The sequence below is a fragment of the Pan troglodytes genome, chromosome 7 (assembly GCF_028858775.2).
Source record: "Pan troglodytes isolate AG18354 chromosome 7, NHGRI_mPanTro3-v2.0_pri, whole genome shotgun sequence".
NCBI lineage: Eukaryota > Metazoa > Chordata > Mammalia > Primates > Hominidae > Pan > Pan troglodytes.
The window spans coordinates 16,695,407-16,719,674 of NC_072405.2; the positions used below are offsets into that span (position 1 = coordinate 16,695,407).

General features: G+C 53.0%; 2 protein-coding genes across 2 annotated transcripts in view; both read right to left on the reverse strand.

Annotated features, from left to right (window-relative positions):
* PINX1 (PIN2 (TERF1) interacting telomerase inhibitor 1) overlaps positions 1-24,268 on the reverse strand; it is a 139,268-nt gene that overhangs the window by 4,945 nt on the left and 110,055 nt on the right. The gene's annotated exons all lie outside the window — the stretch shown is intronic.
* On the reverse strand, positions 14,982-22,364 carry SOX7 (SRY-box transcription factor 7). Its single transcript, XM_009440237.5, has 2 exons — positions 21,417-22,364; positions 14,982-17,878 (listed from the first exon to the last, which is right to left on the reverse strand). Exons 1-2 carry the CDS (start codon positions 22,177-22,179, stop codon positions 16,950-16,952), a joined length of 1,692 nt encoding a protein of 563 aa, XP_009438512.3. The 5' UTR covers positions 22,180-22,364; the 3' UTR covers positions 14,982-16,949.

The window sequence follows — 24,268 nt, forward strand, 5'->3', positions numbered from 1 at the left end:
TAACCTTCCCTCAACCCACATAGTCACTACTACTCTCCCTGAAATTTTAGAATAAAATATTAATTTGATAACTTATTTGAGACTAGAAGGTTTTGTGACCTCGGGGTCCTAAAATATTAGAGCTTTGGAATCCTAGGGGTAACCCACCTCAGCCACCTCTGAATGAGGAAAAGGAAAACGGGAAGAAGGGGATTTGTCCAAAGTCACTGTCTTGGTTATTGGCAGTGCAGATTGCAACACAGGGTCTGGATTCCCACCCAGGTCCCCCATGTCACACCTCAATGCAAGCTTAAGGGATGTGAAGACTGAGGCCTTTCCCATAGGAAACTCCACCTCCTGGGTTCCTTGTGAATCTTCATCCCCCAAAATGCCACACTCCAAACTGTTGTAAGCAGTTTTTGAAAACTTTTCAGAAACTGGGCACAGAAGGGACCCTATAAACAGGTTGAGGCTGTCAACGTGGAAAAGGAGCTCAGACTCGGATCCAAAAATGCCGCTGGGTGGCACTGCCCACTTCATGCAGGCCAAAGGCTGGCCTGCTTTGGTGCCAGTCATGGGCCAGTCGACCACACTGACCCGGCCAATCACACTGATCCAGTCAATCACACTGACCCAGTCAACCACACTGACCTGGTCGATCACACTAATCCAGTCGATCACACTGATCTAGTAAATCACACTGACCTGGTCAATCATATTGATCCAGGTCATCACACTGACCCAGTCAAGCACACTCATTCAGTCAAACACACTGACCTGGTCAATCACACTCATGCAGTCAAACACACTGACCCAGTCAATCACACTGATCCAGTCAATCACACTGACCCAGTCAATCACACTAACAGTCAAACACATTGACCCGGTCGATCTTACTGATGCAGTTGATCACACTGATCTGGTCAGTTGCACTGATCCAGTCATTCACACTGATCCAGTCAATCACATTGATCTAGTCAATCACACTGACCCAGTCAATCATACTGATCTAGTCGATTACACTGGCCCAGTTGATCACACTGGCCCCATCATTCACACTGATCCAGTCGATCACACAGACCTGGTCAATCACACAGATCCAGTTGATCACATGGATCCAGTTGATTGTGCTCTTCCAGTTGATCATGCAGACCCAGTCGATCACACTGACTTTGTCATTCACACTAATCCAGTCGATCATGCAGACCTGGTCAATCACACAGTTCCATTCGATCACACTGACTTTGTCATTCACACTAATCCAGTCGATCATGCAGACCTGGTCAATCACACAGTTCCATTCGATCACACTGACCCGGTTGATCACACTGATCTAGTTGATCATGCAGACCCATTCGATCACACTGATCCAGTCGATCACACTGACTTTGTCATTCACACTAATCCAGTCGATCATGCAGACCTGGTCAATCACACAGTTCCATTCGATCACACTGACCCGGTTGATCACACTGCTCTATGATCACACTGACCTGGTCATTCACACTGATCCAGTTATTTTCAATGGTCCAGCCCTTCACAGTGACCCAGTTGGTCACATTGGCTGTCAAATTGATAGCGGGCAGCTTCCACATTTCATGAGCATTTGTGGAAGCCCTGGAATGCGTGAGGCACAGAGGAGGATACAAAATAATATAATGAAAGCAGTCTCTCTCTTGATATTCAGTATCTACCATGGGTCAGGCATTTCATTTCATTATCCTCATTTTATGCATAAGAACTGGGTAATTTCTGTTGTTCCCTAGCTACTAAGTAACTGGTTGGAGTTTACCCCAGGCCCGGCAGACCTAACCATCCACTCCTTTCCCTAAATCACCCTGCACACTGATCAACGTTCTACTCTTCTAGGAGTTTGATCAAGTCCAGAGGCCAAAATATCCCACACTCAATCCATAAGGAGACCATTCCCCGCAACACAGAGGCAGAACCCCATCACAGAAGAGTCAGGACTTGGGGACAGGAGGCCTGGGAGGGAGGCTGGGCAGGGCCAACCCTGAATTAAGCAGAGGCTGACTGCAGAAGGAGACTGGAAGGTAGTTAAAGGCAGTGGTCAGAGACACATTGCCTGGGGGAGCCAGGGGGAGCCATGGGTTCCAGAATTTCTGTGTAAGGGGGCAATTGGGGAGCTTCTGTGCACCAAGTTCAAAATCGGAACTCAGAGACCTTTCTCAAAGCTGCCTTTGCACAGCGCGCCCTACTGTCTTTTCACCACGTGCTTACCAAGGTGCCACATGCCCTCTACCAAGCCTGTCTTGGTGCCAACAATCATTAATGGGGGAATGCGGCCAAGGGCCCTGAATGTGAGGCTGAGACTCCGAGCTCTGGTCCTGTTGGTAGGAAGCCTCTGAGATTCCAAGATGGGCAATGACAGGACAAAGCAGGAGGAAAAGCGCCCATTTATGGAGCAAGCACTTGCTTTGAGTCATTTGACCACAGTGTGAAAGTCATTGCACCTCTCCACTGGGTGAGGGGGTCTCAGGATCCCAATTCCTCCAAATGAGGAAGCCGGGGCTCAGGGGAATGCAGTGACTCATGTGGGCCTCAGCTAGCAGGTGGAGGAGCTGCGCACTGGGCCTAGGTCGCTCCCCTTTGAACCGCACTTCCCTTCCCCTCAGCAGTGAGCTGGATGGGGCTCCACCTTGGGGCATAGGAACCAGGAAGACCACATCCTGCAGGGCCACAATCCAGCTGGACAGGAGAGACACACTTAGGAAAATGCCCACCACAAGCCTCCTGTGCAGTTTCTAGCAAAGGGAGGCATCTCCAGGCCAGGGGCACCCCGGGGCCTTTGCCCCTCCTCCCCAGGAAGACAGGTTTCCGCCCTGAGCAAGACGGCACACGTCAGAGGCTGAGGCCAACCCGGGGCCAGTTCCCAGCACTCGGGGTAGCTGGGGCCAAGCTGCTGACTCACCCTGTAACCCTCAGACAAGTCACTTCCCTCCTGGGTACCCAGCATGGAATTGAAAGTGGGCATCCCTATGTCCCAGGCTGCCAGAGAGGCCTTTCCAACCAGGGCTGACTGGCTGGGTGGGGAGGGGATCGGATGATTGTGGGCAGAATGGGAAACACGTTCTTTGGAAACGGATATTCAATGGAATAACAGAGCTTAACATTTAGAAAGTGAGAACACAGTGGCTCAAGCCTGTAATCCCAGTACTTTGGGAGGCTGCTTGAGCCCAGGAGTTCAAGACCTGGGCCTGAGCAACATAGCAAGATTCCGTCTCTACAAAAAATTAAAAAATTACCCAGGCATGGTGGCACACACCTGTAGTCCCAGCTACTCAAGAGGCTGAGGTAGAAAGATCACTTGAGCCTGGGAGGTCGAGGCTGCAGTGAGCCAAGATGGTGCCACTGCACTCCAGCCTGGGTGACAGAGCGAGACCTTCTGTATTGGTCAGGGTTCTCCCTCTCTCCTCTCTCTCTCTTTCTCTTTCTCTCTCTCTCTATATATATGAGTTTATTAAGTATTAACTCACACAATCACAAGGTCCCCAACAGGCTGTCTGCAGGCTGAGGAGTAAGGAGAGCCAGTCCGAGTCCCAAAACTGAAGAACTTGGAGTCCGATGTTTGAGGGCAGGAAGCATCCAGCACAGGAGAAAGATGAAGGCTGGGAGGCTAGGCCCATCTCTCCTTTTCACGTTTCTCTGCCTGCTTTATATGTGCTGGCAGCTGATTAGATGGTGCCCACCAGATTAAGGATGGATCTGCCTTCCCCAGCCCACTGACTCAAATGTTCATCTCCTTTGGCAACACCCTCACAGACACACCCAGGAACAATACTTTGTATCGTTCAATCCAATCAAGTTGACACTCAGTATTAACCATCACACCCTCTCACCTCAAAAAAAAAAAAAAAAAAGCAAGTAAGTTTCCATAACAATGCAAACCCAACATTCTAGAAGAAACTTATTTACATGAGCACACACATCTGGAAAAAAAAATCTAGAAGCAGTACAACAAGATACTGACAAAAGATGCCTTTGCACGGTGAGACGATAGGGGAATCTCCCGCCGCACGCTTTCTCTTAGTTGTGTCTCTGTACTTCCAAGTCTCCTACGTGTACCTACATGACATGTTTAAAATAAAAGGTTTGTAATTGGGCTTGGAAGAATAACTGACTGAAGGGCCACTTTACTTCCAGAGAGAACTTAGCACCCTTATTACTATAGAGTGAGCAGCCTACTCCTTACTGAGATAAATCCTAACATGAATCACCAGTGTCAGCCCCACCAGGATCTGTCCCAATGGGGTCAACAGGAGAGCCAGATTTTGTGAAGTGTGTGTGTGTCCATATGTGTCACATATTTTCTTCCTAATTACACACTTTGGTGAGGACAGTGTTACAAATAGCATTCCTGACTGATGGAAAGGGTGGGGTACGGACACAGCCCAGGAAGTGGCAGGGATCCAGTGAAGAATTAAACTTTTCCAGGGTTCATCGAGAGCTGATTGTATTAGGAATTAACATCTCACCCTCGGCCCTCTCCTAAGCCATTCCTGTTGCTTCTATCACCGTAATCCGAAACCTCTTGGCCAAAAGCAGGACCAATTTACAGACAGAAAAATTGAGCCACAGAGAAATGAAACAAATGGTCTAAGATCACAGGCTGAGCAGAGGGTGGACCAGTCAGTGTTTGCACCCTGGGTAGCTATTCAACCCTCCAACAAGCATTGATTGGACACCTACTATGTGCCTGGCATGAAGCAGGCCCCATGGCGTGAAAGATATATAAAATGCCTTTCCCAGATAAATACATTTCCAGACTAGTGGGAGGAGACAGACTTAAAAACAGAGCTTGCATCATGACACTGTGAGAGCTATGTGAGAGGCTTGTGAGAATGTACAGAAAATGGGTCTGCAAACTACATGGCTGGGGACTGGGCGTGGGTAGGCTTGAGTGGGTGGAAGGCTGTTGCAAAGGCTCTTTGAGAGGGGGAACACTGTGCTGGGTCCTGAGACCGGAGCAGGAACCCACGGAGAAAAGGTGTGGGGAAAGGTATTCCAGAGGGAACAGCTTATGCAAAAGCACTGGGGTATGAGGCAACATATCCTATTTGGAAATTGGCCATGCCTGGAACACACAGTGTGTCATCGGGACTGCATAAGGTGACGAGGGCCAGGTAAGTTGGGACTGGATTATAAAAGGCCTTGAATGTCCCCCTGTGACGTTTAAGCTTTATCTTATTGGCAGAATTGGACAGATAAAACTTTTTAAGTAAAAAGGAAACGTCGTTAGATCTTCTGGAAGCATCGTCTCTCTAGCCGGATGGGACAGGGGAGACTCAGGGTCATAGCCAGTGAGTGATGGGGTGACAGTCTGGGGCGGACAGTCATGTTAGGATTCAAAGCATGGAATTTGGGAGTCCATGGGGCACTGAGCCCCTGCCTCCCACAGGAGACCAGCAGCAGCCTCACACCAGGCCCAGCCTGGCAGGGAGGGCGCTCCTGAGTGCCAGGGTTACATGAGGATCCACAAGGTTGGGCTCAGATGACAGCAGCCTCTTGCCCCATCCTGTCCAGTCCAACACCCAGGGTGGAGGGGTGGAGGGGTGGAGGGGTGGAGGGATCGGGTGATGTGGGCAAGGCAGGGCAGAGTTCCCAGGAGGCGGGGCCAGGGCCGGTTATGCATGGGAACAAGGCCAGGCCAGGTGTCTGGGGGCCCCTTGCCATGGCCTGGTGACAGAAGGTGTGGCAGCAGCCCAGGGCAGCTGAGGCAGGATGGAGATGGTGTCGTGGGAGGTGTTCCCTGCCTGGATGCAGTAACTGTGACTCCAGCCCAGCCATGCACAGCACCTGAGGCTCACCCTGCGACGGCTGTGTGCAGTGGGACCTCCACCCAGGTCACTCCCCCGCTGCCACCTCCCTAGAGACCACCCCATGCCAAGGCCAGGGTCAGAGAGGAGGGGACCCTCCCCTTTTCCTTTCTCCCTTTTCACAGACTCAGAGAACCAGGAATATTCCAGCTCTTGGAAACTGTCGAGTCCTGCCTTTTAATTTACTGAGCCCCAGAGAGGGGAAGCAACTTGCCCAAGGTCACACAGTGGAAAGCCCCACAGAGCATTAGATGAAAAGGCCTAAATAGACCCCAACCTTCCTTCACCCGCCCCTCCATGCTCGGGAGACACAGGCAGCAGGGGCAGCCCAGTGCCAGACGCCTGGGTGCAGATGGTCTCACTGCACAGAGAACTCCCCACCTGCCTCTGGGCCACCCACCAGCTGTTTCAGGACCCCAGGCTTAGCCGCGGATGGGGGAGGCTCACGTCCAGGAGCAGCCCGAGTGATGGCCGCCCCTCCTGGGCCTGAACCGGGGCAGGAGAGTTGGGGAGGCTAGGGGAGCTGGGGGCCAGGCTCCCACTCCCCAGCCGTGTGTGCTGCTCCATCGGTGGAGACCCGGCCCACCCAGCTGTGTGGCCTCCCTCGGCCCTTCACCTGGCCTTAGCATCAGGTTTGCCACCTGTGAAAGGACAGAAGCATGTCTGCGTCAGGATTGCCGGGAGGGTGGCATGAAATCCTGAAGTGACGCTGCACCTTGCAGATTCGAACGGCTGAGCTGCCGCCTGTTCTCCAACGTGCCTGTGCAGTCAGCTCTCGGGGACACGCGTGCCAGTGTTGTCCCCAAGGCGAGCATAGGTTCATCTTTTCTGGCCAGTAAACACCCCCTTCATGAAACTTTTGTTACCAACAGCCAGCTCCCTGAGGAAGGCGGGAGTGCCTGTGTCAGTGGGGCTTGGGAGGCAGGTCTGTAGGGAAGGTGGAGCCCACCTACAGGTTGAGGGGAGTCCCTTGGGCACAGGGCCCATCGGAGGCTGTGCTGCGGCAGGAGGCTTGTCTGAGAGCTGGCGCAGGCCTGGGGAAGCTCACATCTGCGACTGTGCCTCTGAGCAGGCTTCTAGTCTCCCAGGACCTCGGTCCTTATTTCACAGCTAGGGCACTTGGCAGATGCTGCAGGCATCTCTCCCGGACACAGGCCTCCTGACCACCTCCTCTCTTGTCCCTCCATCTTGTGCACCTCCCATTCCCAAGCTGGAGCCACACATCCCAATCCCCCAGGGCAGGAGACTGGCCCTAGAGGGGCAGGACAGAGAGTGGAAAAACCAGAGGGTCAGCCCAAGATGACACTGAAAAGGGGGAGTTCTCCCTCCAGCTGCCGCCCTCTTCCTCAGCGGGAATCGGGACTCTGGGCTGCCCTTGGGAGTGGCCAGCACCCCTCGTCATTCCTGATGCTTCTGGGAGGGAGGGAGACCCTCAGCTCCCATGTGGCTCAGCCCTTCCAGTAACAGACGGGCAGCGAGGCTCAGGGAGGGGTGGGAACTCATCCAGGCCACACAGCTCAGGGCAGAGCCGGGGTGGCGTTGGGGTCCTGGGATGCCAGCCCCTGCCTTTTCATTGTGCCAGCCTGCATCCAAATCCCACAGCCTCAGCTCAGAGGATGTCCTTCCAAGGTGGCCACAGGGACAGCAACTGACCAGGAGGAAAGAGGCTGGTCCATGGACTCTTCATGAATAAAGTGACCAATTTTCTAAGTCCAAATGCTAGGCAGGGGGTCTGATAAAGACAAATGATGTGCAGTCACTATCCTTGAAAATCGTTGACTTTGGAGCAAGAAGACCAAAGTCTTGGGGGGACCGGGGTGGTGGGGCCCTCATAGAGGCTGAGTGCTCCGAGGCAGGGACCTCTTGGCTGCTGGGCCCCCGCTGGCTTCCTGCGGCTGCTGGGACAGGGCGGGGAAGGAAGGCCGGCCGGAGCGAGCTAATCTGGAGAAGTGATTTTCCTCCTGGGCCAGCCCTTCCCTGGGCAGGGCTCTCAGCAGGCGCGAAGGTAGGGCGGCCAGGGCTCTGCAGGGAGGGGCCGGCTTATCAGGCAGGAAACACTGGGCTCCGGCCACATCCTCCTGCTCCTGGTCACAGCAGCTCCCATGGGCAGGAAAACACTCAGCAGCCACTGCTCCTCGGCCTTCTCTGGCCCCTCCTGTGAGCCTTCCTCCTCCTTGGAGACTGGAGTGCTGTGTGCTGGGTCTGCTGCCCCTAGCTCTGCCTGTCTCGCCAGGCGCCCTGGGCCACACGCCGCCTACTAGGGCCCTGCAGCCTGGTCACAGTATGGCAGAAACCCGACAGAAGGGCCTAGGGTGCTGGGGATGTCGGGGTGGTCTCCTTGGACCCATCTATGCCAGCCCGGGCTGTGGGAAGCCACCACCTGTTCCCTCCAACGGTGGGCCCGCAGGTGCACACTGGACGCCCCCTCCTCCGGAGCCTGTTCTCAGCCCTGCTGTCCTGGGCCAGCACCCACGGAGACAAGCAGCATGAGAGCAAAGGCCTTGGGAAGACTCCTAAATACATGGAAGCCCTAAGCCTCAATATCCCCTCCCGCCTGCACTCCCGGCCCCTTCCCCACTTCACCCTACACCTCGGGAGCTGTGTTGCCAGCCCCTGCCCCCTGCTGAGACCCTGATGCAGCTGAGCCCTTCCAAAAGCTCGGCCTTGGGGGCTTCTCTCCGCAGCCCTGTGCTCCCTAACCCTGGCTCCGGGAGATCCCACCTCCCCAGCTCTCCCCCTACCACCCAAGCTCCCCCCACCACCCAAGCTCCCCCCACAATCCTTCACCGACTTCTCTCCGCTTCGTGCCCTGGGGAGGACACCATTCGCTCTCTGGGCCTCCACTTCCTCTTTCATCAAATCTGGGCTTGACAGTGACTCCCGCCAGCCTAAACAGTCAGTGATTTTATTTTTCAAGCTTACAGAGCTTGATTAAGGATTACAATCTTCTAATTTCAAGCCTCGGTTCTTTTTGGCACCAATGCAACTCTGCTGTTTACCTCAGGACGCCTCCGAATGGCCTGATGGGAGGACAGGATGGATCCCTTACAGTCTCCTGTCTCCTGCAGATCTTATGATATTTCATGCTTTCCGTGACTTTCATGGTGCCCTGAGCTGTGGGAGCCGATGCTGCTGTTTTTCAGGGAAAGGAATAAAGAAAAAGAAAGTTCTGTGGCTCCCAGGGATGGGGATGGAGGAGCTACGATGCCCTCTCGGGTTCTCTGATAGGATGGGAACACCAGCTACTGTGCTGAGACAGCAGAAACCCAGGGATGCCTCTGGCCACCCACCCACTTCGCACAACCTCTCAGGCCTGGAAGTCACAGCCTTACCTCGCAGGTGTCGACATCGGAACATCTAAAACCCAATGACCAGCCTCCCTGAGGACCCTGGAGGCTGCAGACCTTTCATTCATCAGAAGCCAGTGACTTTTCTGGGTGGAATATCGTCCACGTTTTATCGTCCCCCTCCAACTTTGTCCCAGAACCACGCCACCCCACAGCCACTCAGACAGATGGAGATGAGTAACCATAAGAAAGGACAGTGGCCAGGGATGGGAAACCAAACACCATTTGAGCCAGGAATGAGCATGAGCCTCTGAGAAACGACTACACGCTACACCTACATGCAGAACATTCCAGAAGCGCCCGCAGAGCACCCCCTCTCATCCCCTGCTGAAACCCCACTTTTCTCTCCCAGTCTTTGTATAATGAGCCTTATCTCCTCCCTCCCACCCCCACATCCACGCGACACTCGGCCTCTAAGTAAGGGGAACGCACACCACAGAGGGGGTCTAGAGGAAACCGCAGGCCCTACCCGAGGCTCAAACACAGTCCCCAGGGGAAAGAAGGGTGACAGCCAGCCTGCAGGGACCAGGATTGCTCCAACCTCTGCAGATGACGTCAGCAGACATGGACCTGGACTGCAGCAGGAGGGACTTAGGTGAGACGGAAGGAAGGACTTTTGGATGATGAAGCTTGTTAGACTAACTTATAGAAAGCAATTCCTCTTTCTTTTCAGGATTCTCCAGCCAAATAGAAGGCAAAGAGGACATCCTCACTAGAGGAAGGAGAATAGGCTAAAAAAGGACCCAAATGGTCTCTTTCAATCCCAGTTTTGCGCCCAAAGAAGGAAACTGACAGAGTTCTTCTATAGTCCACATTAAGTTTACTCAGGGGGTCCTCTCCCCTCATTTCTCCCTCATAATCCATACCATCTGACCATCGCTGAACACGTGGCTCTGGATTTTTCAAGCTAGTATCCGCCTCCAGGCCTAAAAATATCCAAATGGTCTCAAGAACTCCAAAATAGGCAATAGCCCTCCTATGCATTCACATACAGCTCTGCCATTTCTAAAATGCGTATGAATCCACTCATAACCTCCTTAGATGACAGAACCGGTCCAGGGATTTACCCAAGTCCCAATTAAAATCCAGTGATGGGTAAGGCCAGACCGTGCCCCCAAGTCCCGACTGTTTTCGGGCATCCTCCCCCTGTATCAGGAGCTCCGAGCAACCTGCGGATGCCGCCAGCAGCATGGGCGCATGCACCTGGGACACCTGGGAGGACCAATCCAGTTGCCTTGGTAACTCATAGAGCAATACTTTGCCCCATATAAGTGGTTGACGCTTAAACTCAGGATGAAAACCACTTTCACATGTCTTGGGCTGAGAGCAGTAGAAATGGGTCAGAAGCCAAGGAAGAGTGTGTCATTCACAGTGGTGTCTGGGGAAACGGACGTTCCCGATTTGCTATTGGAAGCCGTCAGGAAGCACAGGAGAAGGCAGAGGTGCCAGGACAAGTGACGCAACGGAGCCCAGTCAGATTGAAGGCAGTCTTATAAATAGTCTTCAGACTTTAATTCTTCCCGTTAAGAAAAAGTGAATTCATTCTGGGAATGGAAGGGAGTCATTTTTCCTTCGACGATCAATTGAGACTCTGGGAAACCAACGAACCATTTGAAGCAAAGCTTGCAAATATGCTCATGGGCTTAGACCCAGTGATTCCCTGCTGGGAATCCAGCTGTGGGTGCAAACCAATAGATGTTCACTGCGGTGCTGTTGATAATGGCAAAAAAGGAACAATTTAGTGATCTGATAGCAAAGGGATGGTCGAGTAAAATAAGGTCCCTGTATTCAGTCCGGTATTCTGCGTCATCAAAAATGATAAATATGAAGATGGATATGAATGTGGTAAAATTTCTACAACAGAATGTTGAACAGAGAAAGCTGAATGCAAGTGGCCTCTATAGCTACACAATGTTCACAGCATGTACAATTACGTGTGCATGGATGTGGGACTAGGGAATTCAGTGTACAAACATGAGTGTGTTGAAAAAAGGTCATGGAGTGGGTGGTTTTTCTTTCCGCACCCCCCCCACAGTTTTTTTATATTAATCTTTCAACTAGGAAGGGAACATCTTTTGCAGAAAAATGAAATTTAATGGCATAGAAAAAAGTTTATTTAATATTAATGGATAAAATGTCTATTACAAAAGACATGTATATATGCATTATATCTACATCAAAAAAAGAAAAAGGGGCTTGATAGATATATAACCAAAGTATTACCATTAGTGTCTCTAAGTTGTGGACAACAGATGACTTACTTTTTTCTTTATGATGCTATTTTTTTCCATACTTCTGACAAACATTATATGTCCCTTTTAAGAATTGAAATATCAGTGAATAAATGGATGGATGGACGAATGGATGGATGGAGAGTGGATGGATGGATAGATAATAGATGGGTGGGTGAGAAGGCAGGTAAGGTACGGGATGGATGAATGGAGGTGTGGCTGGGTAGGAGGATGTATGGCTGGCTGGCTGGATGTACGGATATATGAGTGGGTAGGTTGATGGATGAATAGAGAAGAAAGAAAGAGAGAAAGAAAGAAAAAGAAAGGAAGAGAGAGAGAAAGGAAGAAAGGAAGGAAGGAGGGAGAGAAGGAGGGAGGAAGGAAGAAAGGAGAGAAAGAAAGGAAAAAAGAAAAAAGAAAGAGAAAGAAAAAGAAAAAAGAGAAAGGAAAAGAGAAAAGAGAGAAAGGAAGAAATAAAGAAATAAAGAGAAAGAAAAAGGTAGGATGAATGGCTGAATGGCTGGCTGGATTGACGGATGGGTGTATATGGATTAAGGAGTGTATGGAACGATAATTAAAGAAGGAAAGACAGAGAGAGAGATGGGGTGAATGGACGGATGGATAGATGATAGATATATAGACAGACAGCTAAGTAGATTCATATAGATGTCTCTTCTTCTCCTTCCTTCCTCCCTCCTTCCTCCCTCCCCGCACCCCCAACGCCCCCGCCCCCTGCCCCGCCATCCCTTCCAAATTCCTTTCACTGGGATGAAACCAGGAGCACAGTCTCCTCAAAAGGAAAGGCAGACAAGATGGATGACAGCAATCTTCTGCCCTCAGCCCTCTTCTGCTGCTCCACGCTGGGGCAGGAGAGGAGTGCTCTCCCTATGTCTCTGTGCCCATATCCCACCCCAATTCTGCCAGGCTACACTCCAGCAGGTGCAGGAGAATAGTCATGGCCACATCAGACCCAGCCTCAGAGCCCCAAGAAGGACACACACAAAGAGCCCAAGGTCTTGGTTTCCAAGGAAATGGGAGTTAAAGTTAGAGATGCAGAAGGGTTCATTCAGGTCTTTACCACCAAGATTAACCAGCATACCTACAAGGCATCCCAGGTGATTTTTTAATTTATATGTTTATTCATTTGTTTGTCCAGCAGCCTCTGTGGGTCACCTGCGGGAGAGAGTGCACAGGGCGGATGGTTCCAGGGCCAGCAGTGAGCGAAGTAACCAAGGTCTGCCCGAGTCCTGTGGACGCCTGGGGAGGAGAGTGACTGGCCCCTCTGCTGAGTGAGGTTGGGCATGTCTGAGCTGGACTAGGACAGTGAGTGTGATGTCACCAGATGGTGACAGAAGTGAGGGTCGCCCAGGTCAGGGAATCAAGGATTAGCATTGGTGAAAACACACGAACAGAGAGAAGGCGAGAATTTCCCTGGCCCCATAGGCTTCCCTGTGGTAGGGTACACTGCAACAGGCAAGGGTTGCGTGAGAAGCTTCTGGAAAGAACAGGGTCAACCACAGGGGTGCTCACATGGGGGCTGAGCCCGGTGTTATGAGGTTTAAGGCTTGCACAATTGGGGCAGGGGGTGGGGAACTCCTAAAGAATACAAAAGCATTTTCCTTTTTGCAAAGTTTTTACAAACCGGTGGCCATGTGAACACATGACTAGGCCCCTCCCAGGACCCTGCACAGCGAGGGGCCCAGAGTGGGAGCCACAGTGAACCCACCCTGGTGCTACCTGTGTGCCCTGGGCAACAAGCCAGCGCTGAGGGACCTTAGGGAAAAGTGTGGAACTGCAGCACATAGGATTCAGAAAAGGAACTTCTAACTGTGCCTTGCCATTGATTCCCACTGGCTAAAGCAAGACATGTTCTTTGCACCAGAGGCAGTGATGTGCCAGAATGGGCAACTAAAACTCAAAGATGCCCCTGGCTCCTGGACACGACTGTCTCACCCGTAGCTGAGCACAGTGGAAGAGCGGCCTGGTTGTCAGCCTGCTTCCTGCCCTCCCAGAGACAGAAACCATGCCCCCACAGTGTGTCCTGGAATGAAACATGCCCATGAGGCAGTGGCGGGCTGATGTGCCAGGCAGGCACTGGTAGACAGGAGCTCCAGGCAGCCGGTGACACTGCAGATGCACGGGCCGTAGCCGCAGCCACCGGCCTGGATAGCAAGGTCTTCAGCGTCATCTCACTCTGGCCTATGATATCCTCTCCTCTTTCTTTCTTTCCCTGGGCCATGATGGGTATGAAGTGGACCTCATATGACTCCATGCCATAGTAAAGTGGAGAAAATCAGGCAGCACCAACTCCAGCAGTGAGACCGACGAATGCTGCCAACACACATCTGATGATGCTAAAACACAGGTAACATGGCACACAAGCCAGCCACCCTTCGCCAACGCCCACCCTGGGCCTCTGTGTCCCCTGCTGCACAACGTGGTGGGTGGATGACGGGCCCCACCTGGGGCTGTGGATGAGAAACAGCTCATAAAACTTTCCGTAAAGCTCTGCACACCTATAAAGTGCTATTAAAGTAATGACTATAGATTAGGATCAGAACTGAAGGGAACACGCATGCCCATTTGGGCTCTCCCAAGACCCACTCCTTGGCCCAGAGGGCCTGGGAAAACACACAGCTGCCCTTAACCCCAGCAAGTTACAACTGCTTCCCCATGGACAAAAGCCAGACAGAGGTGACCTGCACAGGGACTGAGTCATCCTCAGTTTCTTCCAGTGCTTTTTGGCTGGGATGTTGCTCCTAACCCTCACTAGATTTGCATCCTTTCATTATTACTCTGTGTGCTCTCCTGCCTTCTCCACAATGTCCCAGTGAGTTCTGAGAGCCTGTGACATATTTCCACAGCACATCCATAAACACAGGTGTGTTTCGAGATTATTTCCAAAAGAAGAAAAAAAATGTGACAGTTTTTTTTTTTTTGAGAGAGTCTCACTCCATCGCCCAGGCTGGAGTGCAGTGGTGCCATCTCAGCTCACTGCAATCTCCGCCTCCTGGGTTCAAGCAATTCTCCTGCCTCAGCCTCCCAAGTAGCTGAGATTACAGGCACCTGCCACCACACTCACGCCTATAATCCCAGCACTTTGGGAGGCTGAGGCGGGTGGATTACCTGAGGTCAGGAGTTCGAGACCAGGCTGGCCAACATGGCGAAACCCCATCTCTACTAAAAATACCAAAAAAAACAAAAAATAGCTGTGACAGTTTTAAGTAAGCAAACGAGTAAACAAAACTTACTTTCCTTCTTCAGACAGCCTCATAGTCACCTCATTCCACTTTACGAGTGTAAAGTCGTCACAAGGAGAAAATAGTTCTACATGTAGGTCATGAGTTGACATTTTCTTTCATTGTCAATAAAAACAGCAGGTTCCGATGCGTAAAATTTGGATTTATCTCTTTAGCATAACTCATAAAATAAAATAAACCATCCCTACCAGGTAACAACTTTTTAAAATAAAAAAGTCGATGTAGAAAACATGTTGATCAATACCACAAGTAGCACTCGATGTAACATTTATGTCTTGCTTGGAAATCTTTTCTTTTTGCAAAACTATATTTCAAAAGATAGAACAGTCATGGTACAAAAATGTTTATTTAAATTAAATATTTTCAACAAATTAATATTGACAACTGTTCCAAAGTATGAGTTGTTCTTTCAAAAAAACGAAACAGTTTAGCTTAATGTCTGTGATACTGTCTTATGAGATTATTCATACATGCTCTGGACTGCGCATCAGTCAATCATATCATCAACAATTTACTATTTATTACCAAATGGCATATAAAGTAATAGCATAAAGAGTAATCATATCTTATAAGTGATTTTACAATAGGACATCTTAGAAGGACAAAAAGGATTTATCAACAATACAAAACATAAGATAAAAATAATAGGAGATTATATAAAACATATTTCATACAGGAAATCATATGCTAAAATCAAAAAACCAACAACTGTCTTTCAGCACACTGTCATGCAGGCTCCTTTAAAGGAGGTTTGGGGGAAAGAGGAACATATTTTGGGGGCAGGGTCCAGGGCTCAGAAACATTTTTGGAATCACAGTGAGTTTCTGATTTGCGGGAAGCTGCTCTAAAGCACTGGCTGAGGACTTTGCCTGAGGACCTGGCTGGTGAGGAAGACAAATTCTCACAGCAGCTAAAGGAAGCGTGCTTGGGCTAAGTCAGGGGCTGTTTCAGTTAGGGACCAGTTCAGCAGTGGAGGAAGAGCAGAAAGAAGAGAAAAAGAAATCCCAGAAAAGAGAGTAAGGAAGCCGGAGACAGCCGGGAAGGAAGCACCTTTTGAATCTACAGAGGGGAAAGTGTGTATCCAGATTTGAAGACAGTGACTTTGCTTGGTTGCAAAGTCCTTTTAGGTACCCTGGGTCTTTGGTCATTAGAAACAGGGAGTTGGCAACAAGTTGTCATTGTTAATAAAAATATCTGATTTAGACTTTTGAGTTTAGGAGTTGCATGAAGTGGGCATGTGTCTCTCACACTCCTGGTATACATTCAGACTGTGCATATTCTTTTTTTTTTTTTTTCTTGAAATGGAGTTTCACTCTTGTTGCGCAGGCTGGAGTGCAATGGTGCAATCTCGGCTCACTGCAACCTCCACCTCCCAGGTTCAAGACATTCTCCTGCCTTAGCCTTCCAAGTAGCTGGGATTACAGGCATGCACCACCACTCCCAGCTAATTTTGTATTTTTCATAGAGACAAGGTTTCACCATGTTGTCTAGGCTGGTCTCAAACTCCTGACCTCAGGTGATCCACATGCCTCGGCCTCCCAAAGTGCTGGGATTACAGGTGTGAGCCACCGTGCCCGGCCTAGACCGTGCATATTCTCTTGAAGTGTGTGTATAATAAACAAATTAACAAAAAAAAGAACTGCTTTAAAATGTATATTTAAAATAAAATAGTTTTAACTCAATCCCATTTTCTGTGATACAGTTAGCCATACTGGTTAATTTCTCAAATCAGGTTGACTGTTTTTTCTCAAATTGTATGAGTCCCTTTGAAATTTTGTGGTCACTTTGGAAGGGAGTGCAGAAAGTGCAGAAAGCCTCGTGGTCCTTGGGCTGTGCACACAAAATTATCACCAGATCGTAGGTTAGCGAGCTCATTAATGAGTCAAATTTCCCCATCTTCCTGTATTAATCTTGAGAGAACCCTAAATCAGAAAACTGGACCAGAAGGGACCTTGGCTATCAAGTCTGTCCCCCCATTAGTTTCGATGATGGCTACAAAGAAAAGACGTCAGTGAACATTCCACTGGGAGACAGCAACTCTCAGGGGCTGGAGGAAAACTCACTTGAAGGAATATACTTAAAATGTGGGCTGCAGGGGCTGGAACGTGGGGAAGGGGATAGAGGCGGCTCTCGGATAAGCAGAGTCCAGCTTAGGCCAAAGGCTCTGGGGCCGCAGTTCAGACCTCCCTGCCCTGAGCGGTGGGAGGAAAGCTGGTGTGGCTGGACGGCTCCTCCGCCACTCAAGGCACAGGAAGGAGAGGGCGCGAGGGCTGACCGGACGGGGCGCCTCCAGCTCTATGACACACTGTAGCTGTTGTAGTACGTGGCCGTGGCATCAGCCAGGACGGAGATGAGGCTGGTCTCTGTGGGACCCGTTGGTGTCACCTGGGAGACTGGAACATGCCCACTGAGGGCCATGGCCCCTGTGGCGGAGTCTGGGTGGCCAGGAGTGTTCAAATACTGGTCGAATTCATTGCGATCCATGTCCCCCAGGAGTTCCACCTGGCTCAGTTGATCCAGGGCGTCGAAGCCAGGGTGCTCAGGAGGCGGGGAGAGCTGGCCCAGGTGGGCTTGGAGGTTGGAGTGGAGTGGGTGGTAGGTGGCCGGGGAGTAATAGGCAGGAGATGGGGGACAGCCGGGTACAGGGGACATCATGGAGACGCCGGGGGACTGGCCAAGGGCCAGGGAGCCCAGGGGGTGGCTACAGTGGAGAGGGCTTGGGGCGTACTCCGGTGAGTACGGATGCCCTGGCAGGTGGGGGATGCGGCGGGGATGGCCATGCTCCTCCTGGCAGGGGGAGGAGAAGAAGGTCTGCTCCGGCTCCAGCACGTCCAGGGGAGACATTTCAGGAGGTGTGGGCAGCCCGTACGGGTACGTGTCCACACTGCTCGGGGTGCCGCCGCCGCCACCACCAGCCGGCCCCTCGTGGTAGCAGCCCCGGAGGCTGGGCAGGGCAGTGCCGGGGGAGTACTCACCCCTGTCCTCCTTCTCCCCCAGCGCCCCCCGGCTGCCGCTTCTCTTCTCCGGCAGGGCGTTCTGGTCCCGGGAGAGGGAGCTCAGGAGGAAGCCCGGGTCCACGCGCTTGCACAGCCGCTTGGCCTGCTTCTTCCTGCGCGGCCGGTACTTGTAGTTGGGGTAGTCCTGCATGTGCTGCAGGCGCAGCCGCTCCGCCTCGTCCACGTACGGCCTCTTCTGGGACAGCGTCAGCGCCTTCCACGACTTTCCTGCTCACACAAGGCAGAGGAGGCCATGCTCAGTGTTGTGCCCCGCAGGCATCGCACATGCACACGCGTGCACACACACCTCCCTTCCCCCTCTCAGCCACAGAGGACACGGGCATCTCTTGCACCCTCTTCCCAGACCAGATCCTGCAGGCACAGTGAAGCGAAATCAACCCCTCTGCTTGCATCCAGAAAGCCAGATCGCGCACGGTGCACACAGAAAGCATCACCTCTCATATAAAAGCCGCCAGAGAATGCCCACGCTACAATGCGGGGTCCCCAGTGAAAAGCCCACCTGACCATATGTCAGCTACGGGAAGAAAATATCTAATGATCACGATATTGATTGGGGCTCTTTTTACCCTTCCAGGGTCCATTCTAAACATTTGTGTATTCTCATGAAAATCTCTGCCTTCATTGATTAGTGCAGGCTAAAGAGATACTATCATATTTACCTATGGCATAAATCTCACAGCCCTTTCTGGGAGGGAACCCAGGCTCAGTCAATACTTTCACAGATGTCAGTAAATTAGAGATTCTCACTTAGGTTAACAAATACCTATTCCTTACCTCTGAAGGTCGAATAGAACCCTGCTGGATGACTGAGGCCAGAATGCTAGCATCTGCTTGCAACACATATATGCACACCCAGACACATGCATGCACACACATATACATGCAAACGGTCACTTCCAGCCAGCCATCTTTTGGGGACCCTTGACGGTGCCAGGGCACCTGCTTAGCCACAGATCTCCATGCAGAAGCCATTCCCTGCACTTTCCAGAGTTTCTATTTTCTTCAGTATAAAATAAAGATATTGTGACACTCTCCAGCTCCAAACTCTCTCTTTAAAAATTATTCCATGCTTGCAACCCACTGGTGCTAATATGGTGGCTGCGCTTGATCTTCTATTCACCATTGCTTGCTTGTCTGTTGCTTTTCAAGTCCCCGGAGCATCTTCCCTCATCTATCAGTGTGCACTGCACACCCTTCTGCAGTGTTTTCTAGGGGTGGGGGGCTTCTGGACCCCTTGGGTTGCTTTGCTACCTCCTAAGGTGGGCTCAGGATTCTACAACTTTAACATGTTCTTCCATGATGCTAATGTGTCCTGAAGTTTGAGACCCGCTAGCATAGAGGTTAAGGCCTAAGGAAAGGGCCCTGTGTTCCACTCAGCACATTCTGCACTGGGCCAGGTGCAGAGCCGTGCACACAGCAGCCCTCAGTGCCTCCGTTGACTGGCTCCTTGTGCCAGGGGCTCAGAGCCAGGGGAGGGCAATGATTAAGGGCATTGTACCACTTGGGAGAAAATTTATAGAAATTCCATGGAGCTTTCAATTAACATCATTAGCTATCACTTACAAGGGCGACTTGAAAGTGTTAGGAGCTGCAGATTCAGGGCTGGTCATCAGTTCCCAGCCTGTGGCTGAGGCTACAAAGCTGTTGCAAGTGGCCCAAGATCCAGGTGCACCCCATACTCTGTCTGTGGTCTCAGTATAAAATGTGGCCGTAGCTTTTAAATGTACCTGGATGTTATATAATTAATAAAATACGTGTTCATTTAAAAATGCTACCAAAGGTCTACTTCTCTTTATGCACTTTCTCATTCATAATATATTTTAAATACCAGTGTGACTAGGTCACATTTTTAATGTTAGGGTTTGGAAGGTTTATAGTGGAAAAAGTTGAGACTCTTATATCCAGCCTTTTCCTCTCAGGTCAGAAAGGAAAGAGCTGAGAAGGAAATGTCACACAGGTGGAAGGGATCATCCAGCTGCCCCCTACTGACAGGTGCACAAAGTCCATATTGTGAAAAGCACCAGTGTTGCGGTTTCCCTCACCCAGTGCCAGGAGCTACATGGCTCAGCAGGAAGGAATCCGTGTCTTTTCTGCAGAATGAACTGTAACCTCCTGAAGCTGAAGTGCAGGCCCTGACGGGGACCAACTCGCAGGAAGCATCTGTCTCCTGTGTCCCTGTCCCTGCCCCTTTCCTGGGAGCAGGCTTCCCCAACTCTGCAGAACCATGCTCCTCACCCCTCTTTCCTCCCCATTCCCTGGCCCAGGCCTGCACAGAATTCCTCCTCTGTCACGGTCACAGCAGGGGCTTGCTTCCCCCTGTTGGCAGGGTCAACAGGCACAGTGCCCACGGTCCGTGGAAAAAAAGTTTGGGGATCCACAACAAACATATTTTCATTTCTTTTAAAATCTGAAGAAAAACATAAACTTACAGGTTAAATAAAATGTTTTATTATTGTACATATTAATACATTTATCTTTATGCCAACACTGTGTAAAATACAAATGTTACTATTTTTGTTGAGGGAAAAGGCCCCAGAAGGCCCCAGACCACTAAGGCGAGTTGGTGCAGCCGGCCACCAGGCTGGGCCCTTGGCAACCAGCACTCCATCAACTGCTTTGCACAGCAGCTAAACCGCAGGAGGGCTCGGCCTGGGACCCCCTCTGCGGGCCTGCGGCTTTATCCAGCAGAAAGAGGGGCGTCAGTCCTATCCCCAAAGTTCCGCCTCGGGAAAGAGCCCTGAGCTCTGAACTCCGACGAAAAAAGGAAGGGCTCTGTTCCGGACCGGGTGGGGTTTGGGAAGGGTAGAGCCGGCCTGGGGTGCCCACGCGTCCCTTCTTACAGGGCCTGTCTCCCGCTGCGTGCACCAAGTGCTTTGAAAGTTTTTCGCCGATTAAAAAGAATAAAAACCGCGTCGAAAGGCAAAGAAGTCAGGGGTTAGGCAGGCTTGAAAAGTACTCAGCTCGACACCGGAGAAAAAAGAAACCCCCATAGGAACTCCGGTTGTTCGGGTGTGTCCTAACAGCCTCACTCTGGACCTCTTGGACCTGGTGGGTCCGTGTCCCCAGTCCCTGCGGGGACAGCTCAGGAAGAGACCGGGTTCCAGGACAGCCCAAGCATCCGAATCAAGTTATCTACACCTTCGAGACTGAGCAATAGATGAACGAATCGAGTCTATTTGGGTAAGCTTTTTCTTTTGTTTTGTTTTCCTCTTAATTGTTTAGTTAAAGCAAGGATTCGTTCCTCAGGGTCTCTCTTCGGGAATATTCGTTAATTATAATTTCATCTGTGACAGCCTTCCTCTGAGATGGCCCAATTGTAAGGTCCAGGGAATGCTGGCTTTTCCCGCTTCGGTATTCCTAGTAAACGCTTGTTCCACCCAGCCTCAAACGTTTCCGTCCCTGCCCTGTCCATGCACGCCGGTCTCTGTCGCCAGGCGTCCTGGCCTGGCCGCTGCCCCGTCTCCCCGCCCCCTGGGGCGCCGATCTCCGCTCCTGTCCCAGCAAAGGAGCCTCCCTGCCCGCCGCGCGGTTTCACTTTGGACCGCGCCAAGTGCCCCCGCTCTGAATCCTGGGCACCGCGAGCACCCACGCTCGCGCAGATGGCCAGCCACGCGGGCACGAAGAGGGCCCTCGTCCCGCGTGCCGGGTCTTCCCCAGGCTCCGCGCTCGCACCCGCCCTGCAGTGCCGCCAGCCGCCCGCCGCCCGCCCCCGGCCCCCAGCCCGCTCGGCCGCGCGCTCACTCACCCAGCATCTTGCTGAGCTCGGCGTTGTGCAGGTCCGGGTTCTGCACTGCCAGCCGTTTCCTCTCGTCCTTGGCCCAAACCATGAAGGCGTTCATGGGCCGCCGGATACGGCTCTCGGAGCCCTTGTCCCCCGGGGGCCGGGGGGCGGCCGGCGGCGATTGTCCATCCGACAGCTCGGGGTCCAGGGCCGGGCACTCGAGACCCTCGGGCCAAGGGTAGGCTCCCAGCAGCGAAGCCATGGCCGCACGCGGGTCGCCTCGCTTCGCCTGGCGGGGCAGGCGCGGACCTGGCCCTCGCACGGGTCGGGGCGTCCAACTTGGCCCGCAGCCGCGACCTGGCCCCTGATTTATCAGCTTCGGGCGGCCGCGTCCTCCAATGACTCTCCAAGGCGGCGCGGCCCCTCCCTCGGTGTCGGCGCGGGTCCCCTCCCTGCGTCCCGGGCCGCCGCCGGGTCCCCGCTCCGACCTGCCGGGAGGAGGACGGAGGGAGGGAGTGAGGGAGGGCCTCCTCCCCGCGCCTGCCCCCGGCCCGCCCCTCCGCCGCCAGGGCCCGCCCGGGGATCTGCGCCCGGTTGCCCCGGGCCGCCTCCCGCCCCCTGCCCTGGACCCGCAGGTGCCGCACAGACGCAAGGCAGGCGCTGGAGGCCCGCTCCAGCCCCTGCCTGCCCCGGCCAGACTCCACCGCCCTCCCTGCGCGTGTAGCCTCGGAAAATCAACCCAACCAGGTTTCGCCGAGCCCGCCTGGGTGTGAGAGACATTGACCATGAACCCCTCAGAGCAGCCGTTCTTAATACTCCGACTGCCATTCCTTTCGAAAATGACCGGGCTTCGGCCACCGCAGCCCCAGTCAACTTGGGCCGCCACAGAGGCCGGCCGGAGCCGGGGCTGGGGGCCGCATCCCGCCTCGGGTTCTGTGCAGTGCTCACCCAAGACCCCTCGACGCCCCCGCCGCCCCTGGCTCTCAGGAGGGCGAGGCCGTCGTTCTGGTTCTCAGCCACCTGATTGATTTCTCCTCTCACTCCACCCGCACCCCGTCTCCGGGTCCAGGCCTCCAGCTCCCTCACTTCTGGCTCTTCTCACCCTGAATTTTCTCCTTATATTTTTTCTTTCTTCCTCCGATTGGCAGTCCCGCTTCTCCGAGGGGAGTCGCTCCCGCCCTCTCGCGTCCCCCCTGGCTGCGCTGCGACCTGCGAACTCCCCCAGTTTCCCTCATCTGCACACCCTGGTGTAGACCGACCGTGCGTGCCGGGCCCACGTGCAGCCTGGGGACTGCAGGCTGGGAGCTCACGGCCGTCTCTCGGCCGCGCTCACCGCAGCTCCCCTGTCACCCGGCCCCCTGTGAGGAGCGCTGTTCCCGCGCTCTCATATAAGCGCCGGCACACAGTAGGCGCTCAAGGCCTGCAGAATGAGTGAGCAAATATAGCTCAGACACCTACTGAATGAAAGTCGGCAGGTTTGACTAGATCCTGGAATTTAAAATTTACTGAGCGCCACCCATGTGCGGGGCTCCACAGAGGTGATCCTGGAAGGAGGCAGCGTTGTAGGGGTGCGGGGGTACCGTGGGGTCCGGAGTCAGAACCTTAGTGTTCAGGTGACTGAACGCGCGACTCTGGACAAGTCACATCTCTCTGGATCTCTTTTCCAAATCCTAACACGGGACGATGATAAGACTGACTTTCCAGGGCTGTTGTGAAGATTCGGTGAGATAGATGCAGAGAAAGCTCCAACCCTGCCTGTGATGCTTGATGTTAATATAACTCTAGGCATGAAGCCCGTGAGCCTGAGTCCGGATTTCAATGTCCCCGCGCGCAGCGACCGATGCCTTGCATGCAACATGCAACGGGCCCCACGGCTAAGACCCGGCAAGTGTAAGGTGAACTGCAGCGCCTCTGTTCACGTCCTAATTTTTACCTCTAGAGCCGGGGACAATTTTCATCTGAGAATTAGCTTTCCGCACAAAAGAGATGGCTGGGTTTGCCCCTCTTTTCCAGCCAGGATTCAGTAGCAGCACCCTAGGCCGGTGCGCCTCAACCGCTGCACTGGTGGGCCGGGAATCTAAGGGTGTGGGGCGGGGCGCGCGCTGCGCAGCGCGGGCAGAGAACAGGGTGCCCACCGCTGGGGCAGCATCCTGGAACCAGAGGCGGAGCGGCGGGGGACCCACCTGGGGCCGTTTGCAGAGAGTGCGTCCTCCATCTAGGCGGACTTCCCAACCCTGCAAAGCCCAGGCCATTTCCAGTGGCCCTTTCCCGCATATGCCTCCAGCAAAACCCTTAGGCCAGAGTGCGCCTCGTGGGATCCAGGGCCGCGCCCGGCAAGGAGAAGGGAGCTATTTGAGAAAGGGGAGAAAGAGGGTCCCACGGGGGGATTGAGCGGCGGCGGAGGATCCCGGGAAGAGCTCGTCCCCGACACTTTCTGACCCTACTGAGCTCCAGGGCGGTGGCAGTGCTCTGCAGGGTCGGAGGCCACGAGGGGACAGCGCCCCCTTCCCAACGACGGGCGTCCCCACTCCCGGCCGCAGCCCGTAGCACACTCCCTGCATGGCCCCAGAGCAGAGCGCGAAAGCCGTGGGGCCGCGCCCGGGCACCAGGTTAGGAAGATGCGACCTCCCCAGGGAACACGGAATGGTCAAGTTAGACCCCAGACACCGATGGCAACAACAGAGAAAACAACGGGGACGGGGCCAGAGAATACGTGTTGTGATTATTGTCTGCACTTGTTTAGTTTCTTGCTTTTCCTCTGCAGCGAGCTTGCAAGCCTGGGCTGTCCAGGAGGTGAACATTAACCTTCCCAGCGCTGACGCGGGCGCCGCCCGGGGCTTGGAAATTGTCAGCACCGCGGTAGCCGGGCTCGCTCG